Source organism: Notolabrus celidotus, chromosome 9 (assembly GCF_009762535.1).
Source record: "Notolabrus celidotus isolate fNotCel1 chromosome 9, fNotCel1.pri, whole genome shotgun sequence".
In the NCBI taxonomy this organism is placed as follows: domain Eukaryota; kingdom Metazoa; phylum Chordata; class Actinopteri; order Labriformes; family Labridae; genus Notolabrus; species Notolabrus celidotus.
The window spans coordinates 1,038,815-1,056,064 of NC_048280.1; the positions used below are offsets into that span (position 1 = coordinate 1,038,815).

The 17,250-nt window shown below is 38.6% G+C and overlaps 1 protein-coding gene across 7 annotated transcripts in view; it reads left to right on the forward strand.

Moving 5' to 3' along the window:
• LOC117819070 overlaps positions 1 to 17,250 on the forward strand; it is a 134,343-nt gene that overhangs the window by 70,048 nt on the left and 47,045 nt on the right. For 2 of the 7 annotated variants that reach the window (XM_034692279.1, XM_034692278.1), the window contains exons 5-6: positions 313 to 372; positions 16,555 to 17,175. The exons of 4 other annotated variants lie outside the window; for them this stretch is intronic. In XM_034692279.1, coding sequence (XP_034548170.1) covers positions 313 to 372; positions 16,555 to 17,175 — 681 coding nt within the window. Of the gene's footprint in view, positions 1 to 312; positions 373 to 14,380; positions 14,657 to 16,554; positions 17,176 to 17,250 lie in introns of those variants that run through there. One more of the 7 variants, XM_034692281.1, reaches the window with a different exon arrangement.

Here is a 17,250-nt window from a genome sequence, read left to right on the forward strand (position 1 = left end):
TCTGGTTAAAAAACAGCAAACCTGTAAACATGATACAAGTTAAAGAGAGCTGGCTGACAGAACATCAGCATGACTAATCAAGGGAGTGAGAGTTTATCAAGTACAGAGGACAACTGAAAAGCTTCTTTCTCTGATGTAAAACAGGACAGTGAGTCTTAAAAAGAAAACAGTCTTAATGTCAATCACACAGTTTTGAGCTCCACGACATATTATCATTCTAAATACAAATGTGTCTGATGTATGTTAATAACTGAAATAACTGTAATGAAAATCTATGTTCACCCATGATAACATTCATCTGTGTCCTTCCAGTCACAGGTGATCTGCTTCCTGTGAAGCGCAGCAGCAGCATGGAGTTGTTGCCACCTAACTGTGAGTGAAATTTAAATCCAGCTTTATAAGAATACCTGTTTTCTGTATTTGTGAGAAACATTTCTGTATTATAATTTTTCAATAGATTATCAAACCCCAAGAAGTAAAGAGTAATGAAACCTTAAATGAAAAAGAGAAACTAATATGGATCACTGTTTTCAATTCCTTGTTTTTCACAGTGTCTGAGCTGAGGGTCCTTCTGCTGGAAAACAGCTGGTCTGAGAGGAGTTCAGTGGGAAACTTAATACTGGGAGAGTCTGTGTTCAACACTGAGGAAGAATCAAACCAGTGTCTCAGAATCAGTGGAACAATAGGGGGAAACAAAATATCTGTCATTAACACCCCAGACCTGCTTAAACGTGACATCTCTCCAGAACAGCTGACAGATTATAGAGAAGACTGTGCACATGCCTCTGATCCTGGACCGCATGTGTTCCTGCTGGTTCTACAGCCTGAAGACTTCACTGACAAACACAAACAGAGTCTCTGCAGAGCACTGGAACATTTCAGTGATCGATCATATGATCACTCACTAGTTTTGATTTTATCACCAAGAGAGGAGAGTCCAGGCTTAAAGAAGAAATACAAGGAACACCCTCCATTAAGAGACATGATCATAAAGTGTAAATACAGACACTTGAAACAGAAACACCTTGACCATTCAGAGCTGTTAATGCGTTTGAGTCAAATAGTAAAGGAGAATAGTGGAGAGCATGTCATCTACAAAGCATCTGAGGAAACAACAGCTTCATTACATGACCATCATCAGAGCCTGAAACCAAAGGGAATTCAGACTTATCTTACAGATGCTGTTAAAGCTGCTGGTAAGTTCAGAAATAATCCTGATAACAGTGAGAGCCTTTTTTACACAAATCTTCCTTCACTGAATTAGAGAATTAAGCTGAACACTAATGAAGTCATCTCTTCACAGGACTGTCTGCTGTTACCAAAATCACTCCACAGTTCCTCCTCTCAGGGAAAAACACGTCAACTCAGGGTAAGAAAATGATCTCAATATTAATCCACATTTACTGATACATTTTTAAGGAGTCTTCTCTCTCGTGTTCACCCAAACACATTATACAATTCTTTGATATTAAAATAAAACATTTTTATCTTAATATATTTAATATATTTCTCTTATCAGTTCCTCATATCTTTAATATTTTTATCAAGCTAAAGTGAGAGTTGTTAGTTTAATCCAAGAGTCAACTAGTCGTCAGACATTTATTCATTTAACCATGTAGGCGTATTATTTGGAAGGGGATATTAGAATGTGTTGAGTTCAGGGTCTGTTAAAAAAAGTTAATATAACTTTGATACACTCCAAAAAAAAAGTATGTAATAATAAACCTCAATTGAGAGCACATGCACAGAGCTAGCTGTCTTTAGTCAACAACGTGACCATAAAAACCATCAAGGAAACAATATTTTATTTAAACACAAACATTTCCTTGAAACAAAGTGATTATTTTTCTGTAATTTCTTATTTTGCATGAATCTGTTTTAAATTAACCTTCAGAACATAGTTCGTTCAAGTGTTGTGGTGTGCTGAACATTTACAGAGAAGCAGCTCTTGGTCATAAACATCGCCCCCTCAAACAGGGCTCTGACAGGGAGAGCTGTGTTACGTCCAGTGTTGGGCAAGTTAGTGGAAATGAGTAATTAGTTATAATTATGAGGTACTACTATCAGAAGTAACTGAATCACTAACTGATTTGCTGCATTATGAAAGTAAAGAGTTACCTGATCTCAGGTGTATTTTACTCATTAGTTCTCTGAGAGCAGCAGACTCAACAGCTGATACATGAAGCATGTCTTCATCAACGTACCTTACAGTCAGTTGAAGCGTTCCTAGCTGCCAGCAGAACAGATTATTAAGCTAGCATTAATTGAAAATCAAGCTTTGACTGTTTGGATGGAGCAGCCCCTCCTCGGTCTGCTGAGCTAACATGAGCTGCAGCTGGATCACAGATTTCTGCAGCGCCGGGCTCTCTGGCAGCTAGCTTAGTAGAAGCAAGTTGTGTGGTTTGGAGAGATTTTAATTACTAGTGGACACAGTTTTTCTTCCTGCACACAGACGACAACTCACCTCTATATTCTTGTCCTTTACCTTGAAGAAGAAGTAATGCTGGTATTTCACAGACAGTTGAATGATCATCAGTCTGTGTTTAATGTGTGCAGCACTCTTTCTCTCAGGATGCTACTGTGCTGATATGGGTCTAGCTTTGCCTGCTGACTTTGATGAATAATCTTATGTAGTTTTCAGCTATTTGATGTAAAGTAATTGTAAAAGAGGCGGTGGTGTACTAGATGCCACACTTGAGACCTCAGGGAGATGAACTATTTGTTGGTGGTTTTAACTGTAGGGTTGCAATCGTCACAGTTTGTCCGGTCAGAACATGGATGTTGTGGATGAAAAGATATTAGAGGTGACACACTCTCTTTTGATTTCCACTCCTTTTATTTTCTTTGACAGTGATCTTTACTCTTGATGGTGAATATGAAAGTGAAGGTGTGTGAACATTGGTGTGTGTGGTTTCTGAAGAAAAGAATAAAATATATATAAACATTAAGTCTGTACAAATGATAACAACTTAATTAGAAACTCTACATGATTATAATCTATGAAATACAATGAACAAAGCTAAAATACACTCCAACTTTCTAGGGACAATCAACAAATTATCATAATGACAGCCACTACCTCTATCTCACATACACACACACACACAGACATAGAACACAAGAAAATGCTGACAGTCCCTAAGTGGACCCTGCATGCTCATGCTGCATGTCAGACATAGTGGCACCAATCAATTAACTATAAACTTTCTCTATACAACACAATATATGAACATAAATGATTATAATGAACTACTAATGCAAACTTATGACTAAACTATGATTAAAAATACTCAGTCTTATGGACGCACTAAAACTGTGAAAAGGGATGGGAAGGGAATAGGATGAAGGTGAGGGGAAGTCTCCTCCTTTGGGCTGCATCACTGACTGAGGGGTGTGCAGGTGGGCCTCTGTGCATCCTGTTTTTGTCCCTTCAAAATAAAAGTCCTTTGCAGATACAATTTGGAACATCCTTTTGTCCCTTCAAAATAAAGGGTTGCAGATGCAATCCAGAACGACCTTTTGCACAGTAATGAGGAACGAGCCCTTTGAAATGTTTGTAATTTTAGCTGTGATATTAAATTTGAAATTAACTAGATACACTACAAGTCACAGTAAATAGTTCTGGAGTTAAATTAACATGTTACAACACTGGTTATTACACATTTAATTTCACATAATGTTTGAACATTGACCTACCTGTAGATCCTCCCACATCAACAAAACTAAGTGATGTCGTTGTAGTTATAGCTTTATGTTATTTTATTTTCTCTGCTGTGTTTTAGAATCTGGATTCAAGATTATCCTGCTGGGAAAAAGTGACCACAAAAAGAAAAAATTGTCCAACTTCATCATGCATGATCAAACTGGTCATCATGGAAAACACCCTCAAACCAAACGCTGTAAGGCCCCCTGTGGAGAGTGGAAAGGAAACCCACTAACAGTGGTGAAAACTCCAGACTTGTTCAGTCTGTCTGTGGAGGCTGTAAGAAGAGAGGTGGAGAGCTGTGTGAGTCTTTGTCCTCCAGGACCAAATGTTCTGCTGCTGTTAGTGAAACCTTCTGATTTCACTGAAGAGAACAGACAAACACTGAAGTTCATCCTCAGTCTGTTTGGTCAAGATGCTTTTAAACACTCAGTGATCATCAGCACACATGAGGACGGTCAAACAGACGACTCTTTTAGACGTCTACTTAAAGACTGCAGAGACAGACACTACAGGATGGCTGACAACGACATCCACTCATTAATGACACAGATTGAGAGCCTTGTGTGTGAGAACAAAGGAGACTTCCTCACCCTCACTGAAGAGTTGATCACTCTGAAGTCTGAACACATGAAACCAGCTTTAAACCTGGTCCTGTGTGGGAGGAGAGGAGCAGGGAAGACTTCAGCAGCAAAGGCCATTTTAGGTCAGACAGGTCTTCATTCAGCCTCCAGCTCATCAGAGTGTGTTAAACATCAGAGAGAGGTGTGTGGACGTCGGGTTTCCCTGGTGGAGCTTCCTGCTCTGTGTGGAAAACCTCTGGAGACAGTGATGAAGGAATCACTCAGGTGTGTCTCCCTCTGTGATCCTGAAGGTGTCCATGCCTTCATCCTGGTCCTACCTGTGGGTCCTCTCACTGATGAAGACAAGGGAGAGTTAAAGATGATCCAGGACACATTTGGATCTCAAGGCAATGACTTCACCATGATTCTGTTCCCTGTAGAGTCAGATCCTACAGCTCCAGCTGATGTTAACTTTGTGAAGGAAAACAAGAAAGTTCAGGATCTCCTTCAGAGCTGTGGAGGAAGATCTTTAGTTCTCAATATCAGGAACAAGCAGCAGATCCCAGAGCTGTTGAATATGGTGGACAACATGCAAAAAGATGAAGACAAACAAAGGAGCTACACAACAGAGACGTATGCACATGCTTTAATGGAAAACATCAGCATGCTACATGCTAAGCTTGAAGAGCCGGTTACTCGTAAGTACAACTTAGTTTTACTTTTTAAATGTGACATCAGTTTTTTTTTGTATGATAAGCAGCCTGTTTAAGATAATGCATTGCAGCTTTAACTGTTCTGCCTCCATTTAAAGTAACTCCAGCCCTTCTTATTTCACAGGTGATGATGAGAAGCAGAGCTCAGAGAGTCTCAGGATTGTGATGATCGGGAAGACCGGCTGTGGGAAGAGTTCTTCAGGAAACACCATTCTAGGAAGAGAGGAGTTTGAGGCTGAACCAAGTCAAACATCAGTCACTAAATTCTGTCAGAAGGAACATGGTGAAGTGGACGGTCGTCCTGTCACTGTGGTCGACACTCCTGGTCTGTTTGACACGACTCTGTCCCATGAAGAGGTTCATGAAGAGATGATGAAATGCATCAGTCTTCTGGCTCCAGGTCCACATGTCTTCCTGTTGGTGATGCAAATCGGAAGATTTACACAAGAGGAGAAAGAGACATTAAAACTGATCAAAGAAGGCTTTGGGAAGGATGCTGAGAAGTTCATCATCATCCTTTTAACTGGAGGAGATTCACTAAAACGTAAGAAGATGTCTATTGAAGAATACATTGAAAAGAAATGTGATGATTCCTTCAAGAAACTGATCTCTGACTGTGGAGGAAGATACCACGTGTTCAATAACAATGATGAACAAAACATAACTCAGGTCGGTGAGCTGATGGCAAAGATCGACACAATGGTGAAGACAAATGGAGGCAGCTGCTACACCAATGAGATGCTGCAAGAAGCTGAAGCTGCTATAAAGAAAGAAATGGAGAGACTCTTAAAGGAGAAAGAAGAGGAGATGATAAAAGAGAGGGAGGAACTTCAAAGAAAATATGAAGAAGGAATGAAAGAAATTGAGAAAACAATGAGAAAACAAGAAGAAGACATGAAGAAAGAGAGAGAAAAGAGAGAAAAAGAACTAAAAGAAAAGGAGGAAATCATACAGAAGGAACAAGAGGACAGACAGAAAGAAAAGGAAATGAGAGAAGAAGAAGACAGGAAGAGAAAAGAACAGGAAGAACTTCAACAACTGGAGTGGGAACAGAAATTTGAAGCTTTGGAGAAAAAGAGAAAGTCAGAATCAGAGGAAAAAGAAACCATTAACAGAAAACTGGAGCAGAGCAGAGAAAATATGAGAGAAGAAAGAGAGAGCTGGGAGAAACAACAAAAAGAGTGGTGGGAAAAACGAAATCAAGAAGAGGAACAGAGACGACAGGAGGAACAAACAAGACTCAGAAAACTTGAAGAAGAGTTTGAACAGGAAAGAGAAAATTATGAAAAGAAAAGAAAAGAAGAGGATCAGAGAAGACAGGAAGAAGAGGAGAAGCTAAAGAATCAAAAGAGAGATGAAATTGAAAAGGAGAGAAAACAGAGAGAAAAAGAACTAAAAGAGAAAGACAAAGTCATACAGAAGGAACAAGAGGACAGAATGAAAGAAAAGAAAAGGAGAGAAGAAGAAGACAAGAACAGGAAAGAACAGGAAGAAGTTCAACAACTGGAGTGGGAACAGAAACTTAAAGCTTTGGAGAAAAAGATAAAGTCAGAATCAGAAGAAAAAGAAACCATTGACAGAAAGCTGGAGGAGAGCAGAGAAAAGATGAGAGAGGAAAGAGAGAGCTGGGAGAAACAACAAAAAGAGGGGTGGGAAAAAAGAAATCAAGAAGAGGAACAGAGACGACAGGAGGAACAAACAAGACTCAGAAAACTTCAAGAAGAGTTTGAACAGGAAAGAGAAAATTCTGAAAAGAAAAGAAAGGAAGAGGATCAAAAAAGACAGGAAGAAGAAGAGATGCTTAAGAAGCAACAGATGGAAGAATTTGAAAAGGAGAGACAACAGAAAAAGAAAGAACTAAAAGAAAAGGAGGAAAACATAAAGAAGGAGCGTGAGGTTAGAATGAAAGAAAAGGAAAGGAGAGACGAAGAAGAAAGGAAGAGAAAAAAACAGGAAGAACTTCAACGACAGGGGTGGGGAAAGAAATGTGAAGCTTTGGAGGAAAAGATAAAGGCAGTGTCAGAGGAGAAAAAAAATATTGACAGACAGCTGGAGGAGAGCAGAGAAAAGATGAGAGAAGAAAAAGAAAGTCAGGACAAACAACAAAAGGAATTTATGGAGAAACACAATAAAGAAGAGGAACAGAGACGACAGGAGGAACAAACAAGACTCAGAAAACTTCAAGAAGAGTTTGAACAGGAAAGAGAAAATTATGAAAAGAAAAGAAAAGAAGAGGAGCAGATCAGAACAAAACGAGCAAAGCAAAGAAAAAAGAAATGGCAACAAACCATGAGAACGAACTGAAGAAAATAGAGGAAAACTATGAAAATGAGGCCAGATGTAAAGCTGAGAAGTTCAATGAGTTCATTGAGGAAAAACAGAAAGACATTGCAGTTCTGAAAGAAAAACACAAAGAAGAAATGCATGAGAAGCAGGAGGAATTTGACAGGTTTTTTTATCTCTCAACCTCCAGTGATAAAGGACTGGCTCTAGTTTTGAATGAACTACAGAACAAACATAAGCGAGAAATGGCCAACTCCATGCAGCAGCTCTTGATCCATAAAAAAGATCACAATAAAGGCATGAAAGATCTGCAGGAAAAACACCAACAAGAAGTGGACAACCTTAAAAAAGACCTTATAACCCAAAATGAGAAGGAGGAGAAGGAGGAAATGGATCCGTTGCAGAAAAAACATGATCAAGAAATGGAAGACGAAAAACATCAGAGCTTGAAAACGGATGAGTTGAAAAAAGAACTCAAAAGCAAGCAAGAAAAAACAAAGAAACGCATTGATGACTTACAGAAAGACTATGCAGAAACAATGACCAAATTCAAGAGTGATGTTTTTGAAAAAATGAATGGATTGCAGCAAAAACACAATGAAAAGATGAGTGCGTTAGATCAGCAACAGACAAAAGACGAAGACTGGCAGCAAAAAAAAGATGCACTGCAGAAAAAACACGAAGAGGATATGAATGACCTGAAAGAAGACAGTTTGAAAGGTACATGGTGCTCAATTCTGTGAGATATCTGAAAAACAACTCTACCTGTCCTAACAGCAGCCCAGTGTTACATTGTTTGCCCCTGAACACGTAAACATGTTGGGTTTGGCAGTTTCAACAGGAGTTTCAGAGAAACTTTCCTCGTTATTCATACTCCTTATTCAGTTTAAGGTTGCAGGAGCCATCAGCCTATCCCAGCTGTCACTGGGTGAGAAACAGGGTACACCCTTGACTTGTTGCCAGTCTGTCACAGGCTAGTGTATTGCCAAACAACAAGACAAAATCAAACCAACACCTACGGGTAATGAAGAGAGACCAATTAACCTAAAGTGTGTCTGGACTGTGGGAGGAAGCTGATGGGCCTGTGGAGAACACAAATGCATGGGGAGAACATGCAAACTCCACGCAGAAAGACAGTTATATGTTTGAAATGGTATTGGGGCGACTGTGGCTCGGTTGGAAAGTCAGACGTCTCTCAATCTGAACGTCAGGGGTTCGATCCCAGCTCCTGCAGTCACAGGCTAAAGTGTCCCTCGGCTATCTGAACCTCAAATTGCTCCCACTGTTGGTCATCAGTGTGTGAATGTGTATGAATGAGATAAGCTAATATACTGATGGTTCCTCACTAGAGCAGCCTCTACCATCAGTGAGTGAATGTGGTGTGGATGGGCTAATGTAAAAGCGCTTTGAGTGGTCGGAAAGACAAGAAAAGAGCTATATAAGTACAAGACCATTTACCGTTTGACTAACAACTCATAATGTTTTCCTTTCTTCCTAAAGCACCTTCTGGGAGTGATGTTTTCTCTTGTTATGACTCACAATTCACTCTGACAAGAAAGCTCATTTATACAGTCAACAGTTATGAGATGCTTTGCATTGACTACAGATGAATATTAAGTGATAGTGTTTACAGATTTATTAAGAGAATCACAGAACTGATCCTGTCATTTTGTGTGTATAACTCAAAATATGTTATCTGTTTAAAAGTTTGTTTGAAGTGTTTTTATTCCTCTCAAGTGCATAATGAAGTGTTTTTATTCCTCTCAAGTGCATAATGAAGTGTTTTTATTCCTCTCAAGTGCATAATGAAGTGTTTTTATTCCTCTCAAGTTCATATTTGGCTTGTGCATAATCTTAATAAAGAATGCAGATACTGGAATAACATGGTCTTTGTCAGAGATTTTTAACTGAACAATCTGGAACGGAAAAAAACAGGACTGTCTTTAACTGTAGTGAGGCCGACACACGAAGAAGAACAAATACATAAAATACAACTGTTTGATTATCTGCATGCCGTTTTGTACCACAGTTTTTCAGGGAAGAATAAGTAATTCATTGATATATTTCTTTACTGATGTATTCCACTTCATTGTGTTTGGATTTGGATGTCTGAGTTACACTCAAAGACAACAGGAGACTTATTTATGGCACAGTTTGTCGGATCTGCCACAGCACCCTTTGTTCTTTCTTTTTGTTAAAGACTAATTTTTGCCTTAATTTAAAAGGACAGCTTGAACAACACAGGTAGTGTGGGGAGAAAGTGGAGGGTGACATTCCCCAAATAAGGTTGGGATCGGGAACTGGTCCTACGTCCACTTCAACAAGGACAGAAGCCCCTGCTTTGATTTTCTTTACCCCATGCATTTATCAAAATATTTGAGAAAAAGTGAGAAAAAGATTTGTTCTGTTTTCAAGTTATTCAGAAAAAAAGTGATATTACTCTAGAGTACTTTATTTATTTTTATTTCACTTTATCATTACTATCACTTTTCACCCATTAGAAACAGTCACTTAGTGAATTACTGACATTTACCAAAATGCCAGCCTTCAACCGGTGACTGACATTTACAATCTACAAAACACCTTTATGTTTTAAATTTAAAGAACGTTCAGTGACAGTGCTGCCACCAGAGGGCGCTGTGTCTATTTGAAAAGGCTTATTCTCTGTTAAATGGAATTGAAACTTGTGAGATTCAGTCTGATTACTGCTTCTCACCTCAGTGTAAATGTACACCTTACTTCTGTCTCCCATTCCTCTTCTCATTGTTGATGTAGTTACTTTTAATGTTCTAGAAGATGATGATCTCAGGTTAAAGCTCAAGCTCACATGATCTTACAAGGTCCACATGTTTTTACACTCCCATTAGTAGTTTTGAAACAACAGTATTTCTAATGCATAGAATTAAAGTTTTTAAATGTTTGCACTTTGTTTGGATATACCTATAAATGACTGATCTATAAAGCTCCACTGTACTTCATGGGTTTAATGCAGCTAACCTTCAAGCCTCCTGATATTATTTCTTAAAGGAATACTTCACACCTGTGTCCTGACTGACACCTCAAAGAAACACCTGCAGTCCCACAGCTGAGACTGAAAGTTCAGTCTAAGTCCTGAAAACTGCAGGCAAGACAACTCATCTCATAGACCAACCACATGCAGGTAATCATGGGGTTAAAGTAAGATCATGTGAAATCCATCAAAAACATGAATAATATGTGTTTGTTTCTGATTCTGAAAGTTGTATTTAGTTTCCTGTCACTCTTTCATGAGAAGTCTTTTGACTCTCATTTAGGCAGAAAGGAATTTACAGGACACCATTTCAGGTGTCAGGAGAGGAGAAAGACAAAGATCTGATCTTATATGTTGAATAATGTGTAAATGAGCGACAGTGTTACATTCAGTGTTACATTACATTTACAATCAGAAACTAATTCTAATAATCTTTTAATGAGTCTAATCCCTGGCTGACATGATATCAACAAGATTCACATCGAGGGAATGAGACTTTGTGATTTAGTTTGTGTGGTCAGGGTCAGACAGAAGATCATTCAAGTTCCTCTCGCTGTCATACAAACTTTATGAACTGTCACCTTGTTACATGATGTGATGAAAACATGCAGATTTGAAGCTCTGATTGAAAGGGGAGATTGAATCTGGCCCTGTGTCTGTGTATCTGCTGCCCTCTGCTGGTTTCCTGTTATCATTGGTTACTGCTCAAACAGTCTGCAGTGTGCTCCAGCTGAAACAACATCTTGTTTTCTTTGAATCGTTTTCTTAACATGTGAGACAGAAAGAAGTGAACACTTTTAAAGTTTGATTTGTATGATGCTGTATTTTACAGGGATCAACCAGAAACACCTCCAGCCCCACACTCCAGCCTCACTGAGACTCCAGTCCCTGAAACTGTGATTGACAGGACATATATTTGACTTCAAAGTTAGCAACATCACCCTATGGTCGTCTCATGGACCAGCCACATGAGGTACATCATGGAGTCTTGGCATGACCAGGCTGGTAAGACTCTTTCTTTACAGGGAAAGACTCCAGACCACCAAGAGGTAAGTACTACAGTTAATCTCAATTCTCCAAACAGGTGAGTACAGGAAATGTTCCTTCTCCAAAGCAGGTGGTCTGTCAGGTAAGTCGCCTCACTGTCTTCTCTAAGAACAACCCCTCACAACTCAGTATTAGAACAGAAACCTCAGGGATTGAACATCCAGTCCTGCAACGTACTTCACCCATTAAAATATTTATGTAAGCATCTGCTCTGCAATAAAACACCCCAAACACAAGGACTCAAATAAAACCATCTTTATATACTCATGTAGGACAACTTGGCTTTGAAATCAGATTCATAATCTGCTGGATGGAAAAGAAACTTCAATAAATCCTTCATAGAAACAACATGTCTAAGTGAGAGGTTTAACCTATAACAAGTTGTTACTAAGATTTAGGTCATTATAAGTTTTGATGAAAAAAATAATCTTCATTTTTCTTACAATAGTAGTTAATGTGTGAGTGACTCATTATATCAAAGCTGACTCATTTGAGTGTTTTTCAGCCATCACTGCAAAATCAACATATTTTAAAACTGATTTTTATCATGCAGAATAAATGTCTTAAATGTTGTCAACCATCTTGGTTTTAATGAGAGCCTTTGTTACAGTATGAGTGTGGCTGCAGGGATAAATTCACTTTATGTAACCTCGGTCAAAACAGTGTATAAAATATGAGGAAATGCTCCACCCTTACATTTGATAGAACCTGTTAAACCACAGAGTCAAAGTCACAAAGTCAGAGTAGATCGTCTTTAACCCCCACAGTGACACTCCAACATGTGAAGCTTTATAAATCTATGTTTTTGTCAGACTTCATGCGGCTGCTGGGAGACTGTGTGTCCTTTTTTTGAGCTCATCCTGGAGCTGTCTGTTTTTATCTCACTTTTACCACTGATTGTATCTCAGCAAGAAATTCACCAGGTGAGTCAACTCGACCTAAAGTACAGAATAATAACCAAATCATGAAAGTAATGGTAGAGTACTTCTGTCCTAATATGTTGAATTGAAAATATAAGGCTTTCATGAAAACTTGAAAGTGTGTTTTGGTCTGACTGCAGGGGTCATGTCAGGTTTAAATGTTAACTTTCTACGTTTTTCTACAATGAGCTGATTCGCTGAGAAGTCTGTGACGAGCATTCAGGTAGAAAGGAATTTACAGGACGTTGTATCAGATGTCAGGAGAGGAGGAAGTCCTTCGCCCTGACATGTTTTATAAAGTGATAATGTGCGGTGGTGTTACATGTGAGAGACTCTGAACTCATAACTGATACTGTGTTATGAGCTTAAAGAAGCACGTGTGTTTTGATCAGCTACATTAAGGAGATAAGACATGATTAATATCTGTCGACACCACTCTGTGATGAGAGTTACAACACTCACTATATGGTGTAGCAGTGTTTTGGTAAACAACAAGACAAAGTCTCACTCTGTTCAAAACAAAAAATAACTCTTAATTCTTTATTATTTGAAACAAATTCAAGTTTTAACAATTTTAAATTCTGGTAAGATTGTGTTTAAAGTGCAAACTAAGTCAGACTTGAATCATGCAGAATAAGACTCTGACTCAGAGGTAGGTTAAACTGCTGCACCAGATTCAGCCTGTATGGGAACTATACTGTTCAGAACTCTGAGTTTGGACTAGGGATGCAAACAATTAACCAAGTACTGATTAATTGATTAAGAACTTACATGAAACACGCATTTTTGTTTTCAATTTTCCAGCACGTGGAACAAACATCATGTGGTCTCATATTATATTCATTCATTCAGAAAAAGCGGTGCGAGCGCTGTGCATTGTGGGAAACAGTGCGTGAGGGAGACTGGCCCGATGCATGCTGTGAAATGTTCCCGAATCGTGTATGATTCAATGTAATCAATGTAACTTCTGAGCTCGTCAAATCACATTCATTTGATATCATTATAAAGATTTTGCAAAATACTTTTGTGCTTTACAATATGGTCAAGGAAGGGCATGTCATTTCTTGCAGGGGCAAACCGTTCATTACCCAATAACGGTCCAAAACATTCAATATCACCCAGCACTAGGTGGAGACAAGGGAATTGACTGACAGAGATATACAAATTTGGGCAGTATTTTCATCTTGATCATATTAATTCTACCGATTAAAGATACAGGTAGTGTTGTCCACCTAGTTACATCCTCTGTCACCTTTGCTAGAAGAGGATGGTAGTTAAAAGAACTTGTGCTGCTTATCTTTGGGGTTATCAGCATACTTAATATTGCTGACATTACCTTTATATTTTGTGTCCTTACAGGGTCAGATGATATGCAACCTGTGAAGCGCTCCAGCAGCATTGATTTCCTGACACCTCTAAGTGAGTCATTCTGGTTTTTCATAAGACTTTTTTCATACTGCTGTTTCATCAGTAGTGGTTTCATAAATAGGGTTTTTAGTATTTGATAAGTCCAATACTATGAAGAACCCAACTCAAGTTTCCAAACCTGCTTCATCACTTAGTTCCAGTAAGCTCCATAGTCACCTTTCAACTTTCTATGATTAAACTTTGTTTAACTTTTTAGCCTTTCTCTCCAATTGATGGTATTCCTCTCCTCATGTGTTCCCATAACAACCTCCAGCTAACACTGTCCCCTAACCCTGCCAGATCTTCAAAGCTTTGAATCTTAGCAGTCTGACAATCTTTGTAAACTGACACGACTACATTTTTAATGTTGTCAACAAATCAACAGAAACAGCCAACCAACAGTGTGTTTGCACTTGTCTCAGTCAAAAAGTCTGACCTCTGTCTGACAGCCTTCTTTATCTTGATCTTTAAACATTCGTCCTTCACATTTTATGTTTTCTTAAAGATCACTGGGTTAGCAGTAAGGGCAGCAGGACATTTTATGAAGGACTGACTCAAAGAAAATGACATACTATGTTTGTGTTTTACTATGAAGGAAGTTTTTGGAAAACAACAGAGCTTATGGTACAGAGGAAGCAGGTATATACGCAACCAGAGGCTGCTGTGCCTTTAAGCTGCACCATGATCATGTGACTACAGCAGATTATAAACCCCTACTTCTAACCCAGACTTTGAAACTAACGACATACAAACACAATACAGGATACATGACTGTAAAACACAACAAGACATGAAATAACATAAACCATAAAATCACATCAACATGAAACAAAAAAATACATCTTGATAAGGTTTGTTATCCTCAGTAACCAAACTGACCTCCACACTCATCTTTTTCTCTCATTCTCAAACCCTGCTGTTCTTTTCCAGTTGAATCAGTCTCTGATGTTTACAGCAGAGTGACGTCATGGCGACTGCAGCAGCAGGTGAGTCCAGTCAGACTTTAACAGGTAACACTCCTCTCTCTGTTTCCATATTATACACTGAGTGCACAATTATTAGGCACGTGAGTATTTTTGTGAATATGTTAAAAACTATATCAACAGTCGTTTTCAAATTTGTCAAGAAGTCAGATAGTGAATATATTTCTTCAACTGTGTGGTTAAAATGATGTTTTTCAAATTACGTTGGCTGTATTTTTAAATAAATGCAGAATCTGCAGAAATGAGTGTGCCAAATTATTATACAAGTTGGTGATAAGAGCATATAACTTGTGAAAATTAAAAACTAGGCACCATTTTAAATGTTCTGTTGATTGAAAATAATTATATTTACTACAACTGTATTCAAACTTCAAAAAAACAACTGTTTTCTTTACATTTGTATACAAAATAAAACTGTTAATGTCTTTAAAACATTTCAAATCTAAAGTGTTTCTCAAATGTCCAATAGAACCTTCTTTTCTCAGTTAGGGTCAGAGGTCAGAGGTCACTGTAAACTGATTTAGTTTCTGATGACTTCTCTGCTGACTCTGTGAGCTGTACCTTGTATGTCTTTCCAAAGAGACTCTTTAGAGCTGTATTTCCTGATATCTGTAAATTATCTTCTTCAGTATTGACCACAAGTTCTCAGTCGGGTTGAAATCAGGTGAGCAGGTAGGCCAGTTCATGAGGTGATCCTCTTTTGTATTTTCCTGCATGGAGGAAAAGACATTCAGCTAAAGTGAAAAAGATGCTAGTGTTCATGCATGAGCACAATGCACCGTCACATGCCTCACGTTATTCCCAGGACAGGACGGCATCTCAGGGCTTTAAAGAGGATCGCCTCCTGGACTGGCCTGCCTGCTCACCTGATTTCAACCCGACTGAGAACTTGTGGTCAATAATAAAGAAGATAATTTACAGTAATCAAGAAATACAGTTCAATGAGCCTCTTTGGAAAGACATACAAGGTACAGCTCACAGAGTCAGCAGAGAAGTCATCAGAAACTAAATCAGTTTACAGTGACCTCTGACCTCTGACCCTCACTGAAAGAAAAGGAGGTTATGTTGGACATTTGAGAAACACTTAAGATTTGAAATGTTTTAAAGACATTAACAGTTTTATTTTGTATACAAATGTAAAGAAAACTGTTGTTTTTGTTGAAGTTTGAATACAGTTGTAGTAAATATTATTATTTTCAATCAACAGAACGTTTAAAATGGTGCCTAGTTTTTAATTTTCACAAGTTATATGCTCTTATCACCAACTTGTATAATAATTTGGCACGCTCATTTCTGCAGATTCTGCATTTATTTAAAAATACAGCCAACGTAATTTGAAAAACATCATTTTAACCACACAGCTGAAGAAATATATTCACTATCTGACTTCTTGACAAATTTGGAAACGACTGTTAACATAGTTTTTAACATATTCACAAAAATACTCACGTGCCTAATAATTGTGCACTCAGTGTACAGACAACAGAGGAGCTTCTTACTCAGATGTTACAACAGGACAGAAACAGGAAACAGTCCTGGAACACCTAATGTCAATGAAACAGTTTAATCATGAGCTGACGTTTTCAGCTCTACATTTATCATTCTAAATACAGAGGTGTCTGATGTATGTTCATATCTTTACTAATAACTGTAATGAAAGTCTATGTTCACCGCTGATAACATTAATCTGTGTCCTTCCAGACACAGATGATCCGATACCTCTGAGGCGCAGTAGCAGCATGAGATCGTTACCACCTACCAGTGAGTCAAACTTCTATCCAGCTTTATTAGAATACCTGTGTTTATAGTTAATGTGAGAAACATTTTTGAGTGGATTATCAAAGCCCTATAATAAAATATTAATGGAGTCATAAATAAAAACAGTCAACAGTAGTTACTCTTTTATCAATCCTTGTTTTTCACAGTGTCTGAGCTGAGGGTGGTTCTGCTGGGGAACAGCTGGTCTGAGAGGAGTTCAGTGGGGAACTTTATACTCGGAGAGACTGAGTTCAACACTGAGGAAGAACCAGACGGCTGTTTGAAGGTCAGAAGACAGATAAAGGAGAAAGACATAGTTCTCATCAACACTCCAGATCTGCTGAGTCCCCACATCTCTGAAGACAGACTGACAGAACATGTGACAGCCTGTGTGAGACTCTCTGATCCTGGACCTCATGTGTTCCTGCTGGTTCTACAGCCTGAAGACTTCAGGGAGGAACACAAACTGAGACTCTGCAGAGTCCTTAAACGCTTCAGTGATCGATCATTTGATCATTCATTGATACTGATATCATCACCCAGAGAGCAGGGCTCCAAATATACTCAGTATTCTCCCCTCAAAGACATGATCAGAGAGTGTAGGGACAGATATGTGGAGCGGATGAACCTTGAACTTCCAGAGCTGTTGACACGTTTGGGTCAAATTGTGAAGGAGCACGATGGAGAGCATGTCAGCTGTGATGTGTTCATGGATCCCACTAATGAAACACAAATCACACAACAAGAGGAAACAAAGCCTGGCCTCCTACATGCTGTTACTTCTGCTGGTAAGAACGAGACGTTTCAAGTGTTAAAACGATTCTCACACAAATCATTATTGATGACATTAAAACATGAGGCTG